This window comes from Bipolaris victoriae, assembly GCF_000527765.1.
Source record: "Bipolaris victoriae FI3 unplaced genomic scaffold scaffold_32, whole genome shotgun sequence".
Lineage (NCBI taxonomy): Eukaryota > Fungi > Ascomycota > Dothideomycetes > Pleosporales > Pleosporaceae > Bipolaris > Bipolaris victoriae.
In genome coordinates, this window is record NW_014575360.1 from 147,580 (window position 1) to 167,006 (window position 19,427).

The 19,427-nt window shown below is 49.7% G+C and overlaps 9 protein-coding genes across 9 annotated transcripts; 4 read left to right on the forward strand and 5 right to left on the reverse strand.

Annotated features, from left to right (window-relative positions):
• Positions 1-215: 215 nt before the first annotated feature.
• Positions 216-1,939, reverse strand: COCVIDRAFT_96502 (hypothetical protein; the record flags this gene model as incomplete). The annotated part of the gene is made up of 4 exons (XM_014702265.1): positions 216-378; positions 446-1,486; positions 1,541-1,661; positions 1,723-1,939. The coding sequence occupies 4 exons, from the start codon at positions 1,937-1,939 to the stop codon at positions 216-218; spliced, it is 1,542 nt and encodes a 513-aa protein (XP_014557751.1).
• A 785-nt stretch (positions 1,940-2,724) lies between these two features.
• Positions 2,725-3,313, reverse strand: COCVIDRAFT_36825 (hypothetical protein; the record flags this gene model as incomplete). The annotated part of the gene is made up of 2 exons (XM_014702266.1): positions 2,725-2,961; positions 3,068-3,313. The coding sequence occupies 2 exons, from the start codon at positions 3,311-3,313 to the stop codon at positions 2,725-2,727; spliced, it is 483 nt and encodes a 160-aa protein (XP_014557752.1).
• Positions 3,314-3,608: 295 nt separating this feature from the next.
• COCVIDRAFT_25689 (hypothetical protein) lies at positions 3,609-4,421 on the reverse strand (the record flags this gene model as incomplete). The annotated part of the gene is made up of 1 exon (XM_014702215.1): positions 3,609-4,421. The coding sequence occupies one exon, from the start codon at positions 4,419-4,421 to the stop codon at positions 3,609-3,611; it is 813 nt and encodes a 270-aa protein (XP_014557701.1).
• Positions 4,422-6,067: 1,646 nt separating this feature from the next.
• Positions 6,068-7,906, forward strand: COCVIDRAFT_96336 (hypothetical protein; the record flags this gene model as incomplete). Its single annotated transcript, XM_014702267.1, has 1 exon — positions 6,068-7,906. The coding sequence occupies one exon, from the start codon at positions 6,068-6,070 to the stop codon at positions 7,904-7,906; it is 1,839 nt and encodes a 612-aa protein (XP_014557753.1).
• A 409-nt stretch (positions 7,907-8,315) lies between these two features.
• Positions 8,316-9,570, forward strand: COCVIDRAFT_36828 (hypothetical protein; the record flags this gene model as incomplete). Its single annotated transcript, XM_014702268.1, has 3 exons — positions 8,316-8,369; positions 8,482-8,951; positions 9,000-9,570. 3 exons carry the CDS (start codon positions 8,316-8,318, stop codon positions 9,568-9,570), a joined length of 1,095 nt encoding a protein of 364 aa, XP_014557754.1.
• Positions 9,571-10,068: 498 nt separating this feature from the next.
• On the forward strand, positions 10,069-12,874 carry COCVIDRAFT_25692 (hypothetical protein; the record flags this gene model as incomplete). Its single annotated transcript, XM_014702216.1, has 5 exons — positions 10,069-10,625; positions 10,781-10,909; positions 10,960-11,602; positions 12,016-12,128; positions 12,205-12,874. 5 exons carry the CDS (start codon positions 10,069-10,071, stop codon positions 12,872-12,874), a joined length of 2,112 nt encoding a protein of 703 aa, XP_014557702.1.
• A 404-nt stretch (positions 12,875-13,278) lies between these two features.
• On the forward strand, positions 13,279-14,051 carry COCVIDRAFT_36830 (hypothetical protein; the record flags this gene model as incomplete). Its single annotated transcript, XM_014702269.1, has 3 exons — positions 13,279-13,292; positions 13,354-13,494; positions 13,628-14,051. The coding sequence occupies 3 exons, from the start codon at positions 13,279-13,281 to the stop codon at positions 14,049-14,051; spliced, it is 579 nt and encodes a 192-aa protein (XP_014557755.1).
• A 773-nt stretch (positions 14,052-14,824) lies between these two features.
• COCVIDRAFT_96236 (hypothetical protein) lies at positions 14,825-15,073 on the reverse strand (the record flags this gene model as incomplete). The annotated part of the gene is made up of 1 exon (XM_014702270.1): positions 14,825-15,073. A coding segment is annotated over one exon (249 nt), but the record flags the coding sequence as incomplete, so codon positions are not given.
• An 899-nt stretch (positions 15,074-15,972) lies between these two features.
• COCVIDRAFT_25695 (hypothetical protein) lies at positions 15,973-17,348 on the reverse strand (the record flags this gene model as incomplete). The annotated part of the gene is made up of 2 exons (XM_014702217.1): positions 15,973-17,195; positions 17,252-17,348. The coding sequence occupies 2 exons, from the start codon at positions 17,346-17,348 to the stop codon at positions 15,973-15,975; spliced, it is 1,320 nt and encodes a 439-aa protein (XP_014557703.1).
• Between the last annotated feature and the right edge of the window lie 2,079 nt (positions 17,349-19,427).

Here is a 19,427-nt window from a genome sequence, read left to right on the forward strand (position 1 = left end):
AGGTGTCGAGCTGATTCGTCCGGCCAAGCCTAGAATAGCCATTTACTATCAACACAAGAGAACAAAACGCGAAACAAAGATCTGTGAAATGAGAAACTCAACATAAAGATTCATTTGAGCGCAAATAAAGGAAACGCCTCAAAATATGGCTAAACCGCCTCGGTGGCATTCATTGTTATACACATACTATTGGCTAGATACGCTAAGCTGAGTAACTAGTCAATCTTCACCCGAATACCCCTATTATGCTTGGTCATAGGAATAAACATATCGTGGTCATAAAGAACATCTTCCTCGGTCGTATCCCACAGGCGCATATGTGGCAGCACACGCAGAACCAACGCCGTCAGACTCAGGTGAAGTTCACAAAGAGCAAGACTAGTCATTATGTTAGCAACAATATTCCCAAAGTTCATTTAGAAAAAAAAAACAGGAGTATACTTACTTCATGCCTACGCAGGCACGGCTACCTCTGGAGAAAGATAACATGCTGCGCTCAACCTCTTTCCTTCGCTGGTTCTTCTCGTCTAGCCAGCGCTCGGGGGAAAATTCAAAGGAGTTCGGGAAGGTGCGTTCGTTGTGGTGTGTGATGAATGATGACATGCCGATAGCGTAACCTTTGGGAAGAACGTATTGGACCTTCTTCTTGTTCCATTCGCCGCGGTAAAGTAGGTTTTCCTCCGTTGGTACGCGAGCAGTGCGGCTAGATACACCGTATGAAAGTCGGAGTCCCTCCTGGATAACCGCGCCTAGATATGGCAGAGTCTCAAGAACAGTCCACGAGGGCAAGTTTGTTGCGTCATCAACGACAGTTTTCAGTTCTTCTGTCAATTTTGCTAGAATTTCTGGCTTGCTCAAAAGATGGTAGGTTATTACACCCAGAGCCCAACTTGTAGTCTCTGTTCCAGCACCCACAATGGCTTCTGCCTCGTCAGCGATCCAGCGGAACCGATTCTTTTCTTCGTGTGTGTCTGATTGCAAGAGGGAGGCGAAGACAGTCGGTCGCTCATAAGTGATGCCAGCGTCCAGGTCTTCTTGTGCCTTGCGAACCTTCCAAGGCATATCAATCTGTAGCGTTTTGACCATGAGAGCAATATCGCTAGGAAGGTAGTCAATGAAGGTAGTCGCAAGTACGGCACTCTTTTTGGTCCATGGGAAGAAGCGGAAGACGAATACTGGTCGAAGGACAGATGCAGTTGGCGCGCGGAAATTTGGATACCATCCCTTTTGATTGAGGAGACCAAAACCTTCGCCAAAGCTGTAGGATGAGATGGCGTCTGTGGTGAAACAACTGTATGCCATGGTAATATCGAGTACTTCGTCATCTCCTGATTGTGCAAGAAGCTTATTGCACAACTTTTGGACCAATGCGTGAAGCTCAGGCTCGAGGCGTGCAATCATCGACCGTGAGAAGAACTTGGCCACTGGGATACGGCGAAGTCGGTGGAGGTCATGGTCAATAGTGCCGAATCCTGCTTCACCAATACTGAAAGATTGTAAGCTGAGCTAATCATTTTCCATGAATTCAGAACCAGCTTACGCAGAGCCGTTGATTTGGTGAACTGGCTTGTCACGCTTTCGTCCACCTACGGCATAAATCTCATCGGCGAAGCTGACATCGTCGCAATGAATTTCGTTCGGGTTGATGCGGACGAGGGGGCCTTGTACACAAGCCTATAGTCAGTCTTTACTCTCGCATGCAGCGATTCATTGCATCCTTACCATATACCTTGTGCATTCGAGCAATCTCTTTCGTGTAGCAACCGAACTTGATAACATCATAGTAGAACTCCGGAAGGTATGTTGCTGCAGCCAGTCTTGGACCCGGAATGTGGCTCAGCGGATGCAATGGCGAAATGTTGTACAAAGCCTGTAGGGTTTTCAACAGGAGCCATAGTCCTAAGAGTACTGAGCCATAGAATGCTGCAAGGTACAGCATTCCTGGCGGTGCTTGACCATCCGACGAGCCCATGTTGCAGGATGCAGTGAGCAGAGAGTTGTCCTTTTGTCTTTGAAATACATTTTACGGACGTAGTGTCCTTGGTAGACTGAATTAGCGCGACTAGCAATTCGTGCAGGGTTTGAAGTGGCTCTGCGATAAAACCTGCGTGTTCAAGTGGGGTGGAGGTCACTTTGTCTGCTGCACGCCTTATTCTGGCGGACATTGCCCGGGATTGGGAAGCTACACGGAACTACGGGGCTCAAAATAGACACTACGGCCGAAGAGTTGATATGGCTTGGCGCAAAGGAGTTTGCTCGCAACGAATGGCAAGTGAGCTTCAGCGAGTCAGTCCGGCGACGAGGATTGCGCTAAACCAAGTCATCGCACGTAGGGATACAAGCAAGTAATGACATATCCCGTGATTGGCCTGCCGTACGCTTAACAAAGGCCTAGATGACATTAGCACACTGTAAGGACATTTTGGACCCTAAAGCGAGGCCGGACAAGAGACACGTGCTGTCGAGTGGAGCGTGGTCAAGCACCGTGCCGGTACAAGGATTCCCTTGATACAAAGCTGACAATTCCTAGAGGGTAGTGACATGTTGTCAGACTAGAATCATGAAGAGAATGCCAAATTCCATCTCATCTCTATCGTTTTGTTCATGTTCTTCATTGTAAATCTGAGCGAAGCAATGTTCGTGTCTATAGCTGCCAGCGCTTCTTGACATACTGCGCCAAAGCTTATTGTAGTCATACTCTAGACTCTTCCCGGTAGTCATGTTCTACCTGGCCCTGGATAGAACCAATTTGCTCCTTGCCGCCAGCATAATCCAACCTCCAATGAGGCACAGCCCGCCAATTGGTGTAACGGGTCCTACCGACTTGTATTTCTTCGCATCCCAAACGAGCAGATATATGCTACCCGAAAACATGGCCATGCCCGCCGTGAAGAGACTCATGGCGAGTTTGTTCGCCGGCGCAACGGCAGCGGTAAGTGTCAGAACGACTGAGTGCATGAGCTGTTTGCATTGTGCATTAGCGGGGTTCTGGGGCTCAACAAGGACTCAAGTGGCGAAGCGGAAGAGACTGTAGAGGTCGTGACAGCAAAGATAGTAAAATGCATACCTGATAGTGAGCAGCATTACCCCAACTGGCAATCTTGGCTGGATCAGAGATGCGCTGCTTCAACGCATGAGCCCCAAAAGCACCGAGCGCGACGCTCGAAGCACCGAATAGTGTGCCAATTGTCCAGAATGGCGACGTGGAGCTATAGGTCGTTCCATATGAAGAGTACGGTGGACCGTAAACCGCTTCGGGCTGCGATCGCGACTTGCGCGAGGATGAGGATGACGATTTCTTGGAGGACGACATGGCAATGGTTGGTAAGAGAGTGATCTGGTGGTCAAGGTGGGATGTGAGGGTCAAGGCTGAAGCCGCGGTTTGCGGAGCCTCGGAGGTATGTGTTGTCTGATTGGTCTGTGCACATGAATATCGAGAAAAAAAGGCATTCCAGTTCTAGAATATTTGTATTTGGTGGTATCATAGATGCTGAGAAATGCATCTTGCTGTTTTCAACGCCATAACTCCGTCTTAATGCAATTATGGTCTCGGAACCCACAAGCCATGCAACCACGCCAATGCGCCGCCCAGTACTGCCCAGGGCGCCTCAATCAGACTCTGAATCAACCTCTATGACATCTCCGTTGGTCTCATCTCTCCGCTGCTGTGTCCTCGCTGCGTCTGTTGTAGTCTTCTTGTTTCCTCTTCCTGCCTTCTGTGCCGCCTTTGCCGCCTTCTCCTCCTCTTGAGAAAGTAGAGAACCATCAACACGCAGGAAACCCTTTCCCTTTCCTTTACCATCCATTCTGCCATCAATGTTGCGTATCCTGACCCGCAGTTCACCCTCCACCTTCTTCCCCTTGCCGTTCACCCACCAGCCGCCTTCATCTGACAGTTTGTCGTCCCAGCCTTTCTTCACTTTGCCTGATTCGTTCTGGTGCCATGACCAGTCTGCAGGCATGTTTTCCTTGAGGATGCTGACGGGGAAAGTGTTGAGATGTGCGAGTGTGATATGCGTTTTCGCATGATCGGTAATATGGGCCTGTAGGTATGCATTCTGAACCGGACGCCATACGAGGAACGAGGCAGTTGCCCAGAGGAAGGGTGCAGCGTATTCATCGACGTGTTTTAAAAGCAAAGGCTCGGCGTGAGAATCATTGTTGCGTTCCGAGTCGTTCTGCGCACGTTTCGAATGCGATTTGGTGGCAGATGCGGTCGGAGGCGTGCTGCTTAATTCAACATCCTCATATGCGAGCACTACACCATTTGCGGGCGGGAAGTAGGTGAGGAGCAATGGTGATAATACAGTCGCGCATACTGCTGAGAAGGGATCCGAAAGGCATGAAGGCGGGATAGAGACGTATTGCGAGATACGCTCAGTGTGAAACAAAGATACATCCTCGCTCGGTACAGGCGCCATAACTGGAGAATGAAAAAGGGTATAGGTTGTGTAATGTGGTTTGCGATCGCGTTGTCGCAAAAGTGCTGAGCTCGAAAAAAGTTGGAGATCGGCGTCTGCAGATACCGATTTGTGGGGGTCACGCTAATATCTGAAGAGGTTAGTCTGTGTTTCCAATGGTCAAGTGCACGCCAGAAGGAATATGAAGTCTAAACCAGAAGATGCTTCTTGAAGGCATCTGCATAGTTGGATTTTCTACGTTGAGGTTAGCTAGTTTTACCCGTTTCAATAACTACTGAATGCTCGGTCCCTCGCCAAGCTAACACGTTGGTCAGTTATCTCCCATGCTCTGCTGGCGATTTGAGGACTTAGATAAAAAGAGATAGTACTGTGTCCACAATGGTCTGTTTACCCGAGTTTTAGTGCACATTGTTCTCGATAGACATACCCTTAGTTTCATATCTCTAAAGTAGATCTCCTTAGTTTTGCAAGCAAATATATTTTGGTACCAATATAAACAAAATTTCCAAGGATATTTCAAAAGGACTTGTTGTTATGCAGCCGAGCTATCATGTACCTAATATATGGAGCCTTTCGTAGAACCGATAAAAAAGCTAATGAATATACAAATAACGGTAAATCTACCGGATCGTTGGTCTTGTCCGGCTGCGACCGACGTAATACCAGTTGATGCTGCATGTTGCGCATCTACGTGTGTTCCACAGTGGATACACTTTGGCGCAAATACTCTCGCCATACTGTCACTCTGAAAAGTGCATCCTAATGCTAGCCAAGATAGACTTAAGCTACAAAATGATAGTTACAACTCTGCGTGTAAGTGAGCAAGTCCAAGTTTGTTTGGCTATTAGCGCCCCACTGGAAATATAACAGATTAGGTTTAGCCTGTCGATAGAAGCTTTTGAGAGCCCAAACACCTGCTGAGTACGTACACTGGAATGCAAAGTAGGCAGCCAGACAGTCTGCTTTTGGATTACGCTCAGGTCCTGGTAAATATATGTCTATGAGTTTCCAAGGAAACATAGGCGAATATGCTTCACTAACGAAATTCTTGTCTCTCAGGACAGTTGGCGGCGATGCTGATGTAATGTTTGATGGGTCAACAAGGGACGCGCGCTTTCAGGCGAGCAAGAAAGCGGGTCTTGGCATTTACTACTGCCTACGCTAAACAACTCACACCGACCCTTGTCCACTCTTCATCTCCACCACGCTGCTGGCATTTCTGCAGCCTTGGCTTCTTGGTTTTGAATGTTGATCGTTTCGTCGACTTGAGTAAGACATGCCCTCCACCCGCGAACCCCCTTTCTCATAGCAACCAATACAACCCGTCGCTTTGAAACCAAAACTCGGTGAGATGGCTGGAGTTGGATGTCTCACTTCTCCTTGCTGGCCTAGTCGAGGACAAAGTGGAAAACAATATACACGGCCTGCGCGAATCTTTGCTTCCCCGCAGGAGCAACCGCGGAACGTGCTATCTCAAACAAACAACCCAGCTTCGTGGAGGACATTCAAACTCAGCGAACCGACGTTTTACACATCCACTTACATTCACATCTCTTGCATACAACTCGGTTGGGCTTTAAATCTGCGCAGTTCTTGGCTCGATCTTCATCCGACCATAACCTTCTAGGATACTAACGCCGGCCAGAATGGATCCTTTTAGGTATCGTAAAGCTTATGAAGCGATGCTCCATACAACCCAGCTCATTGAGGATCGATTGAGGCAAGATTTTGAGCCTGAGGAAGAAGCGACAGCCCAGAATGATGTACCAAAAGCTGCTTTTCTGGGACCAGACCCGGATAGTATGGATTGGACACCCACAGAGTCAGTCACTCCACCTCCGGAATGTGGACCGCCTCCAGCTTTGTCGAAGAAACTGCGACACCTTCTCCCTGGTGGCGGTGATGGCGATCTGCAGGCTGAAGACACGGGCGAAAACGCGGTGATCCTTCACAAAATGAAAGAGGGCAAGATCATGGACGAATGCATCGACAAGCTAGTCAATGATCTACCCGATGTCTTGAGTTATCAAAAATCGCTGTCCTTTACTCCTTCGACAATCGAGGTTCCCAAGGACTTTGGCCTCCAGCTGAGCATTTCAATCAACCACCATCTTGCTCAGATAGCCGATCGGAAAGCGTTGGAGAAGTACCGGAGGCTTCTAGGCCATCGTAAGGAAAACTCGAAGAAGAAAGCGGTGAAGCTTGGGTTTGATCCAGTTGATTTGATCAAAAAGCAAGCCGTGGCCTTTGGGGAGAACGGACCTCCACCGGTGTGCACGCTTGACAATGACATCCACCCAATCTTTCGTTTGGAAAACTGGCATGGCTGTCCGGATGGGATTTATGAGGTGATGAAACCAGCCTTACAGCTTGCCACGTTGCTGGTAACCTCTCGGGCAACAGCTCACTTTTGGCATACCCTCGTTTTTGGGAAGCGGGAGCGTTGTCAAGAAACTTCAGCAATGTATGGCCAGCCATGCTTTCGTATCAAGGAAGACGTAACATGGTCTGAAGAGCGCGGAGCAACATTCAAAAACTTCCTGGATAACCAAATCGACACGCTGCACTTCTACTTCCATCACGACCCTTTGCCGCCAGAGACTGCATACGCGTCAATGGGGTTAGTAAAAGACTATAAGAATGGTTTGATGCGAAAAATCAACCACAAGTGTCATACCAGCCGGATCTGCTTGCATTCAGACTTTTACACCACTGCAAAAAAGCTCAGCCTGCTACGATATCGCGAGCCAGCCATGGTATTGCGATACAACATGTTTTTGGCTACATGCCTGGCACATGAAGTAGCTCATTTCTGCGAGGTTTCTGGGCCACATCACGATCACCCTCTACTTTCTGAGCCAGAAGTTTTCTTTGGCGACAACATGTGGACAGAAAGTGGAATCTCCTTTGAACTGAAAATCTTTGGTGGTCGCATACACCCTTTATCCAGCCGAATCGACTGTAAATTTGGACTGGCTTGCCTGGACTATCCGCTCAAAGAGCTCTACGACAAGGATGACAATGTCTTGTACGCTTTACCAATGGAATACATTCTCAAGCTCCAACAAAAGGAGACTTGGGAACAAGACTTCAGCAAGACTGGCGATGATGTTTTCTTCGTTCCTCGCACTGGTGGCAGATCAATAGAGATTAACGGGACCAATCTCATGATTTGGGAAGACGAGAATGATGCAGATATTTCAGATCACATCGATAATGAAGATACAGAATGGATGCGCATGGATGATGGTTCCATCGCAAGGAACCCGAAAGCTAGCAATCGCAAGTCACAGCGTCAGCCCGTGGTACCCCGATGGAATCCGTATAGCAATCAGAAACGGAAGAATGTTGTTGAAGTAAACGCACCTTGTGTTTCCAAGGAGGTGGTTGAGATTAGAGACGAGGAAGAGAAATCACCTACAGGGTTAGAAGTTCCGGAAGATGTAGAAGGTGGAAAAGGCGGCTCGGACCAGGACATGATTTGAAGTCAGGCTTTTTTGTCGTACTGGAGTACACTGGGGCATAACGAACAAACGGGAGGAATCATTGCACTCATAATTATCAGTTGGATACCATTGCATCTATGGGGGCGCTGTTGTCTTAAATCTTGAACTGTTATTAGCTCTTTTTACATCTTCATGAAGATATCCCACGTGATTCTGTAGAAACTATCGAGCAGAGCCTTAACCCATGCTCTGTCCCTTTTCATGGGTATCTAGAGGGGATGAGGAAGGACGGGCTTGACCATTTTAGAGCTAGCGCTATGTGTTCGCTTAGGTTGCAGCGTGAATCTTGGCAGAGTCACTGAGTCCGAATTCTGCTTCCTGACACGACGGACGCCCAACGTTAGCATTCTCGCCGAGTCTTCCCACGACGTATACCTCCGACTTCACGATGGCGGACACTCAGAAGGATGTGCTGTTCAAGACAGTACAGATCGATGCTTTGGTACGTTGGAAAAGCGCAGAGACAGCACCCCACTGTGCGCCCCGCTATTGTGCCATCAAGATGCTTTTCTCAAGTGCGCTGCAAGAATGAGGGGCTGACGTTTGGCCTTCAGGTTGCGATTAAGATTGCCACTGCTAGCGGCAAGTCGTTCCCTTCGATTGCGACTGGCAGCATAGTCGGTATGGAGAAGAACAATGTCTTGGAGATCACAAACTCTTTCCCTTTCCCCGACGTCTCTCCCGCACAGGCCGATGGACAGAATGAGACCGCCGCAAACCTTGCCGCAGCCGCCCCTCGCGCGAAGCAGAACATTGCCTACAGCAACGAGATGATCAAGTTTCTTCGTGAAGTCAATGTGGATGCGAACAACGTGGGCTGGTATACCAGCACAAGCATGGGCAACTTTGTCAACCTGAACACAATCGAGAACCAATACTTCTACCAGAGCCAGCCAAACGAGAGAACTGTTGCCTTGGTCTACGATGTGAGCAGGAGCTCGCAAGGTACCCTGAATCTGCGCGCATATAGGCTCTCGCCCTCGTTTGTTACGGCATACAAGGAGGGCAAGTTCACGACTGAGAGGTATGCATGCACATTCACATAGCCGGAGAGTAATGCTAACAAGTGCAGTCTACAAAAGAGCGGCCTTCGCTACCACGACATCCTAGTCGAGCTTCCAGTTACCATTCACAACTCACACCTCCTCACCTCTCTTCTCCACCAACTGCCATCGAGCGCACCAAAGGAGGAGCTCAAGTTCCCACCCAACCTAGCTGCTCTGCAGCAAGATCCCAACATCCCTCAGCCACCTCTGTTTCCCAACTACGACTCGCTTGACCTCTCAATCGACCCGTTCCTGGAGAAGACGTGCGATCTACTCCTCGAGAGCATTGAGAATCACCATACTGAGATCAACAACTACCAATACTACCAGCGATCTCTCGCTCGTGAGCAGGCCAAGATTACCGCCTGGCAACAAAAGCGCAAAGCAGAGAATGCTGCGCGCACTGCCTCTAAGCAGTCACTCCTCCCAGAAGACGAGTGGCAGAGGCTATTCAAGCTGCCCCAAGAGCCAAGCAGACTGGAGACGCTCCTCAACTCGAGGCAGGTGGAGCAGTACTCAAGGCAGGTAGATGGCTTCACGGCGGGTGTCACGTCCAAGATGTTTGCTGTCAAGAGCAATTTGCTGCCTGGAGAGTAAATGGAGGTGGATTTGGTTGTGTTTATGATTATGCTTCTCTTCGTCACGGCATGGGCATGGCGTTGCGGGTTAGCGGTTCCTTTGATGGGACTGGGTTTGATCTTTTAGACGAGAGGAAAAGGGCGGATATGCGAAGAGACGTTTGTAGTGTGTGCTTGAGTGTCGAGATGACCCAAAGTTGGCGGTGCTGCCAAAGCGTTGAAGCTCAAGCGCTGCCCAGTCAGGCGGCTGAATGCTGTTCTAGGCGTGCAGCTGGACAAAAAGCCACATACAGAGCTGAATCAGACAAAGAAGTAAACAAGATAGTGTCGCGACATAGACTAGGGACTCTCCATGTGAAGCGCGTGCCTCGAGCTGGAATACATACATATATACTTACATACACATACGCATACTCAGCAATATCAGGCGGCAAACCGGCTATCGGGGACCATCGGGAAAGCAGCCTCTCTCACGGAAACGGCTTGGGCTAAAGCAGCGTCCAACAACGGCGCCATCATGCAACAAGCCTCTTCGCCCGTCCTCCAGCAGCAGCTTCGATTGCACCCTGAGTCCCTTCAGACGCTCCACCAGTCGACCGATGGCACGCTGTACCCCCACCACCAGGGGCTGCCCGAGCTTCAGACCCTACACACCACCGACATAGTATACCAGCAATCATACGCCCTGACCGGCCCGCCTCAACCACAGCCTTCGTCGCATGCCCTGCCCGTCCACTTTGAGCAGCGTGGCCTGCCACCCTCTGGACCCTATCCACCATTCCCGGCTGCAAGCTACCAGCAACATGTCGCCAGCCCGCGTTTCATGGATGCGCCCCCTCCCCCGCTCCAGGAACATGCCCAGCAACACTACCATATCGCTGCACCCGAGGCAGCGCAAAAGCCAATTCAGCAGCTCCCCTTCTCGCCGTCTGTGCCGACCGCACTCCAAACGACCCACCCATTGCCACAGCACGTAGAACAGGCGCCTCTCCAGCAGCAGCCACAACCGCAACCGCAACCACAGACACAGACACAGACACAGACGCACACGCAGCGTCAGGAAGGGCGCGACGGGTACGTTGATACCGCCCGCCACAATCAAGATCGCGTTGAAGGTTTCTGTACGCATATCAGCTGTCAATACACTACACAAAAGCTGCACAGACTCTTTCAACTCGTCTAGACGTGAATGCTGTTGTTCTGCTAAACAGCTGCTGATAGTATGACAGTGATGACGCCCCATTCTCGAGCCATGGTCAATTTCAAGGCCTCAAACTCATTCCAAACCCGCCAAATTTAGAAGAATGGAGGAATAAGCTTTTTCACGTGGATGACATGATTACGTTGACCGAGGAGCAGTAAGAATTCCCATGCTTATTTGCATGATTGCGCCCTAATCCAAATCAAGGTTCCAAACCTATTTCCCACACATTGACAACATCTACTCGCATCGCTCGACGCAAAAACACAAACGCAAGCGCTTTGTATCCCATTACTGGGACTGCCGGCTAAAGGGGCGTCCGCCAGGGACCAAGAAGTCCACAGATCCAGACAAGAAGAAGCGGAAGAGAATAGCACGAGAGCGAGATTTGTGCGATGTGAAGATCAAAATCACCGAGTTTTTTGATCGTCAAGAGTATGAAGAACAGCTTGGACACCGGCCTCCAGGTACCGAGAATGACGGACCAAGTTCGATACCAACACAACCACCAATGAATCCGGGTCAGGTGGTAGACCAAAATCAGAACCCAAATCCTCAGTTCTTCGGTCAAGGTCCTTTGCTGCCACAGCAGCCAGCTGGAGGTTGGAACATGCCTCCAAATATGAGTGGCCAACCAGAGTTGAACCTACAACAGTATATGCCGCCACCTAGTCTTCCACCCCAAAAGTTCTACACCTTTCAAAGGGTGAACGGAAATGGTGGGAATGGCAAAGGCGATGGCGTTGCGGGGCCACACAAACATACCCTTGAAGAAAGTGATCGAGTGAAGAAAAATAGTGTTATCAGATGGCAGATGAAAGCGGACAAAGAAGACAAAAAGAAATCACATGTAAGCTCCTCATTTCCATTGTGCGTTACATGTTGCTTTCTCGCTCTGTTGAAAGACCTGGTCATGATAGCGTGTAACGAAGGCCTATCATGCCAGGGAATTGAGCGCATACGTCATATTGATGCTTGCCTAAAAACCCTCCACCCCAGCATCTCATATGCGCGGGTTTTGCCCTACTTGCATTTTTGGCCCAGTTTCTTCACCAAACAATTCTCTGGTACTACAACACAACATTAATGCCTCTTGTTTTCAACCCTATTCGTGTTATTACCCATCAACCACCATCACTCCATACGAGTCGTCTTTCATCTTTTCAAATCTTCTCTCACCAATCTACCTGTTCCCTTGAAACTCAATTCAAGTTACGATTCACTACCATATCTGTACGACATAAGATGACCGATACCAACCAGGGCGGAGATCCTTCCAAGAAGACATACCATAAAAAGGCCACTGGCAATGCCTTGACAACAGTGAAGAATCATTCGAAAGAAGATGATCTCAAGCTGTACGGCAGCGCATTTTGGTAAGTCTTCTATCCAAATCCGAAAGCACGCCATACAACTAGATGACGTCATACATGCAGTGCTAACATGACCAAGTCCCTTCGTGCAGCGTGTCTGGATATCACTAGAGCACAAGCAAATACCCTATCAGTACATTGAAGTTGATCCCTACAAAAAGCCACAGAGTCTTCTTGACGTCAATCCACGTGGTTTGGTACCTGCGCTAAGGCATGGCCCAACATGGTCAACCCATGAGTCTACTGTCATTATGGAGTACCTTGAAGACCTTCAGAAGGGTCCACCTCTCTTACCTCCTGACGCTCAGAGCCGTGCTACATCAAGACTCTGGTCCGACCACATCAACCGCAACATTATTCCGTGCTTCTACAAGCTCCTTCAAGCTCAGGACCAAAGCGATCAAGTTTCACATGCCACCGAGTTTCGTAATCAAATCGGAAAGCTCGTCGATGCAGCAGATCCTACTGGGCCTTTTTTCCTTGGTCCCCATATTTCCTTCGTAGACGTGCAGATTGCACCTTGGATCATCCGTTTACGAAGAGTGTTGGGTCCGTACAGGGGATGGCCAGAGGCCGAGGCGGGGAGCAGGTGGAAGCAGTGGGTCGATGCGATTGAAGCGGATAAGAGTGTAAGGATGACTACGAGCACCGATGAGCTTTATCTGGATAGCTACGAGAGATACGCTGAAAACAGACCGGGGACGAGTCAACTAGCAGACGCTGTCAACAGCGGGAGGGGGCTACCTTGATCGTGGCTATGTACTCGAATTGTGGTAGTGTACATGAGGAGGTTAATCCAATTCTTTGTAGTCTATTCTAATGCTAATCTATACAATTGCTGGGCAATGCCCTGACATTGCCCCGGCATTAATAACAACCCATGTGTATACGCCTTAACGTTATAATTGTAAGCCTAACACAACTCATGGTGCTAAACGATAAATCACGCAAGATTCGAAATCAGCTATCCATACGTCGATATCTAAGAATGCATTGATCAAAAGTAAAGGTCAGGTACGCGAGCCCTGAACAGCAGCCCACTAGCGCGTTCCAGTGAGGGGCACCTGTGCGACCGCGGGGCAGCCGCAAGCAAGTCTCAACACCAAGCACACACCCTGTAACTCACCTCTACCTCCAACTTGCAACCGTCAAAATGTTCAAGAAAGAGTCAGCTTCATTCTCTAACCCAAATTTGCACAAACGAAAAACCAAGCTAACAAAACCGCAGCATAACCCCTGGCGCGAAATCCAAAGTAAAATCTAGCGCGCAACGCGGCATCCGCTCCAAAGTCCTCGAAGAATACCCAAAGCTAGAACCCTACATCGAAGACATACTGCCCAAAAAAGAGCAATTGGATCTCGTAAAGCTGTACGTCTTCTTCGTAACGTCCTACATATCCATCTGCAGCAGACGTATTCCCCCTCCCCAAATACCAACCACCACGCCCTTTTTCCGACAAAGATGGATAAAACCTAACAGTAAATTTGCAAATTACTTATAGACCCGACCGCGTATCTCTCTACACCCTAAATTCAACACCCCTCTTCTTCCAACACATGGACGACGCACTCCTCCCGCACCTCACCCTCGTGCACAAATACCCTTTTGCATTCAACCGTCTGCGCATCGACCGCGGTGCAATCCGCTTCGTGCTCTCTGGCGCTACGCTCATGGCGCCCGGTCTCACATCCCCGGGTGGCCGCTTACCCGGTGCTGATTTGAGCGACGAGGATAAGGAGAAATATGGGGCGGAGGAGCTGAAGGAGGGTGCTGTGGTGGTTATTGAGGCTGAGGGAAAGGAGACGGCGTGTATGGTTGGCGTGCTGAAGATGGGGACGGAGGAGATGAAGAAGGTTAAGAAGGGACAGGCGTGTGAGGCGGGTCATTATCTGGGAGATGGGCTGTGGGGATTGAAGTTGGATTGAGGGGAGAGGAAGCGTGGGATATCAAGTGATGGAGTGATAGGAGCACCAAGTTTACGGATTCATGGATCGAGCAGCACAGGGCTGCGGATATGATTTTATTTTCTGGGAAACTGGATAGATGTAACAGCTGGCCGCAGAAACTCTTGAAGATTTGTGCCTGCGAACGCGCCTCAGGAACGCGCCTAGGTCACAAGAGTCACATAAGTAGAAGCCTTCCAGTCAGTGACAGGAAACCACCAAAGTGAACATGGTATCATTATTTTTGCTCGTGAAATACACTTTGTAGCAATCATGCTATCGCCTGTACTACACTAGTCGACGACTTATTGGGGGGCGCCTCCTGCTCCGCGACCAGCACCGGCACCGGCGCCTCCGCCTCCACCCATAAAGTTACGGGCCCTAATAAGTTGTTAGCTTTTGTCATTTCGCTTTAGGCCGCTCCACTTACATCTCAGCTATGCTTGGGTCGTTCATGAGATCGGAGATGTTGGGCATGCCACCACCACCACCACTTCCGCCTGCACCTCCTCCTCGTCCACCGCCGCCACCGAATTGCTGAGCCATCTCCGCTATCCTTGGGTTATTCATAAGATTGTTCATCATATCCGGGTTGCTCATCAGGTTCTGAGCCATTTGCCTCATCATCGGGTTCTGCATGAGACCGGCGAGATCAGGCATACCGCCTCCGCCTCCGCCACCACCGAGCATACCAGCCAGCGAAGAGAGGTCAGGCATACCGCCACCTGCACCACCTCGAGGCGCATCGGCAGCACCTACGTCTCCACCCTCTTCTTCCACCTTTCTCTTGGCGGTCTCGTATCCCCTACGCATGACATCTGAGCCACCACCCTCAGCATCCATACCGGACTTGTACGCCTCCATAGCACCCTTTGCGTCACCAAGCACGAACTTTGCGAGACCAAGACGTGACCATGCCTTGGAGTAGTTAGGGTCGGCAGCGACTGCCATCTCGGCGTCCTCCTTGGCCAGCTCGTGCTTGCCCTGACCCGAGTACGCAGCGGCGCGGTTGGAAAGGTAGATGGGGTTGAGTGGTACGATTTCCAGTGCAGCAGTGTAGTGCTTAACGGCAGATTCGTAGTCCTTCTTCTTCATCGCCTCGTTACCCAGTCCCTTCAGCCTCTCAGCTTCATCCTTGTTGGGCCCTCCAGGTCCTGATGCGCTAGCAGCAGGCGTCTGCGGTGTTGCTGGGCGAGCCTCCTTTGCAGATGAACTGCCCTCGGTGGTCGCAGTTGTTTTTCCCTTGAGCTTCTCGTAGACATTATAGATTGCGAGTAGGTTCTGGTCACCAATTGCGTCCTTCTTCGCAGCCTGGTCGTCGAGGTCGACCTTGAACGCCTCGCTGATGCAGTTGGCGGCAACCTCGAGCTGTTCCGCGTCATCGGGCGCTACTGAGCCATCAGTCTGTGAAGTCTGGAGGAAGTCGATGATCGCAAGCGCAAGGCGCTTCTTGGATTGGAAAGCCTATTGTTGTCAACTAAGTTTACTTGCATAGAGTGGGGCAGTTTACCATGATGGCTGTATGTGTGCTGTCTGAAAGCGTGTCGCGAACTGGCTGTAGAGTGTTTTGTACTATTTCACTCTAGCAGTACACTTTGTGACACGTGTTTTACACCGTACGGAGGTTGTTGTAGATTGTGAGTGGCGCGATAGCATTTCGACTCGAAGCTTCCTTCGGACCATTGGCGGGGCAGCTGGTCAATGCCAAGCTCTACTACCTCTGGTCTCTAGGTTGGCGTGGGGACATGCCATATGACCAGAAGAAAGGGATCTTTTTCTCGGCAAGAAATTTATATGGTATCATTCACGCTGCTAGATGCTATCATGGTACATGTCTACTCTTACAGGTCCCCACTGCTATAAACACATAATAGAAGGGGAGATGGTGGTAGCTGTGAGTGCTTTAGTCGTCACTCAATCCTTCCCAAGCGGCCTTGGGCTTCTCTTTTGGCCAAAGAGAACTGAACCAAGATGATCCTGTTGGTACAGAAATGGCCTTTGCACGCTCTTCAACCTCGGCGTCCAATGCGAAGCGCCTCATGCGTTCTGCGATGCGCGGATCCAATACCATGTCCTCTAGTAAAACCCTCTCTTTTGTCTCTCCTTCTTCCCGCTTCTTCGCGCTCTTGTGCCAGTCTGGCTCTTCATGTGCGAGTACTTGTTTCTGTTCTGGCTCCCCGTCGATACCCTCACCTGAAGACTCGAAAGGTCGATACGCACCCAGAACTGCAGCTGCAGTCTCTTTACCAGCGACTTCCGCTACCTTTCGCTGATTCAAGAAGCGGTACATGCGGATTGGGAAATTAAAGAAGCCGAGAAGGTGCGGGAAAGGAATGATGGCCGCAGGACCGAGGGCCTGGGGGCAGTTTGGAGAAAGCGTCGCGTTCTGATATTCGGCTGTCGAGATAAAAGGTGGGGGTTGTTTTTTCTTCGTTTTCTTCTCTTCCTCTTTTGGCTTTTCTGCCTCTTCTGGCTTTTCGGGATTGGTGGTTGCTGTGGGAGATGCGTCGTCGGCTGTAGCAGGTATGGTGGTAGTGTTTTCCACTGGCTTTGCCTCTATCAACAGTTCTGGCGCTGGCGGAGGGTCCAATGGACCCAACCAGCCCTCATGCAGTCCCCGCACATATTCTTTCCATGTGTGTCTTCCGATAACAATATCTCCTCCAGGGCCAGGCCACTCGCTTACTCCTGCTCTTTGCCTTAAGCCTTCCAGATCCTCCGCAAGACCTGGTTCTATGGGCTCAGCAGTTGGCTCTCCTCTTCTCTTCCTCAACTTTCGTATCCGCTCTGCTAAACCTGCTCTGACATCCCCTTCTCTTCGACCCTCAACCGCATCCCAATCCATCGCTGCTGCAACAAGAATAGGCTTAACATACTCGTGAAAGTGATCGCGCGCAGACACCAAGCCATCCATCGGTGGTGCAGATAGATATACCGTGAGCTTTCGGGGTAGCTGATGTACGTCGAGTGGCTCATGTGCAATATGCTCCACCACCGTTGCCCATTTCTTTTGTATGCGCCTTTTCTGCCGGCGATCGTACGTTACCGCCGCAGTCCATGATCCAGTAATAGAAAGGAATATCATCCAATTGCGCGACGGTAGCTTAAAGCGAAAGTTTGGCAGACCTGTGACTGTTAGTTGGAAGCCTATTACCAGGCAAAAGAAGAGAGAAAAAACGTACCCATCATTCTCCAGACGGGATTTGGAGGCCTTGGACGTTTCCCAGACCCTGGGGATGCCCCGCCAGCAGGCGGGGTCTGCGCACCTGGTTCGGCCATGGTTGGTGTTTTTGGCTGAGATGGCTGTTGGAGTGTTGCTTTGCGCATCCAGAAAATTTCCCGACTTGTCGGCAAAACCGGAATCGAATCGGAACGGGCGACCTAGCCTAACACCGTTCCCGATCCATTCTCGCTCCAGCTCAACATTCCCTGATGAATATGCAGTAGTCAACCATTTACAATCTTTATCATAACATAACTTGGAGAATTGGTACACACTGTGTTGTTCATTCTGTGTGTAAGGGTAATTTAGAAACCACCTGCTACCTGCGTATGCCTTGAGAGATAGTTCGGACGATTACTCTGTTTGGAAAAAGATAACCTCATCATAAGCACCAAACAAATGCAAGCTTCACCTTCAAGTTAAATTGCTATCTATGAATATGCTTGAGTTTTGTTCCTGTCACAGTGCCTCAACGTGGGCCAATACAGAGTTTCCCAACAGAGCATATATTCATCAAGCGAGCCGCTATAGCCAATGCCCTTCAAAGTCGCCATGCGTGAGGTACGTCCAAAGGACGGAGGTCAGATTCTTCAAACTACGTTCCAATTCCGACAATGCACGTGAAAACATGAGGCGCACGATGTTGCCGGGGGTCCCTGCCCCACCATTTACGTAGGCGATGGTGGGACTGCACACAGCAATCTTGTCGTAGCTGCGAATCTTCTGAATCACTTGCTATATAATGTCTCCAAATATTCAAAATTCCATCAAAACAACATCAAACACCTTACGGTGGTATGGTCTAGTGGTATGACGTCGCGTTGTGGCTGGCGGACAACTCTGTTGTCCCGATCCAGATCCGCGCCAGCCTGGGTTCGAGTACGTTCAACCTCACAAAACATTGGTGGTCCTGAGACATCTTCTAACATGTCTACAGTTCCCAGTACCGCCAAGTATTAGCGACATCCTTTTTTTTGCTCTTGCAGTGTCCATCCTGAATATTCACATGTGAATTGTCCAGTGCTGACGAGCAACTTTATTTTTATTTCTTATTGTGAATATCGATTGGCGCAGTATGAATCGTTTAGCTCGTATAAAATGTACAGGGGGCCTTGTAAGATAAGCATAAATTGGACGCTTGCGTATCAACAATTACCGATAATCTTCGGTGCAGCGTAGATCACAACAAAGAGTCTGGAATACTTTTTTTGGCAACAGGAAATATGGTTTATTGTCTTGTATTTGTTCTCTAGATGTACCTCTTGACTATTACTTGAATCAACAACAGAACATTTGGATAAGTTGTTGTATGCAGTCGTGCCATTCAAGTCAAACAACCAAACGTGGATGAATTGTTTCTTCCTCAAAGTCAAGGTGGCTAACAATCTCACCACTAGCTAAGAGTTTCCGGGGTGGGGGAGCAGTGTTTTGCCTGCAAAATACTGTATTGAAAAAAAAAAATGCGTGCTACGTGTTCGACAAGCCCAAAAAAACTGGCGCGGAAGAAGCGGTTGGACTGCATGTTACCGTATGTCAAATTTCCCATTTCCCCCCAAAATAAGCGTGGGTGTATGGAATCAGCGTGGAACGCAAACGGACTCTGTTGAGTGTCGGCCAGACAGAGTCTTATAATCATGGGAGGAGGGAGGAGGGGATTGACTAATGCATTCTGTGTAGGCAGAACAAGTCACATATGACGATTCTCGATTATATATGCGCTACTGGTATGACAATTGTGGGACGTATAAAGGTACTGTGTGAACCCTGGGACGAAAGCGTGTAGACAGCTCTGAGACATCTCTGAGAGGTATGGTTCAAATCGTGGTCTGGTATACGGATAGGATTTGTTTTGTGAGTCGTGGGCTGAAGAGAACGCTGAGGCGAGGAGAATCGGCTTCGATAGGAATATCGAACGTGAGATTGCGGACTTCGCGGTTCATCAACGGGGCGCTGAGTTGCGAGGGCGGGTTTCGGGTGGTTCGAAGAACGTGCTGGCAGTGATTTGCGGGCAGTCGGGGAAAAGAATGTCTCGTCGGTGGTTGTGGACTGTTCTATGTGTGTATATGAGATTTTGTGTAGAAAGATGTATCCAGCGCTGACATGACCATGTGTGAGCGGACCCAGAACGCGCACCT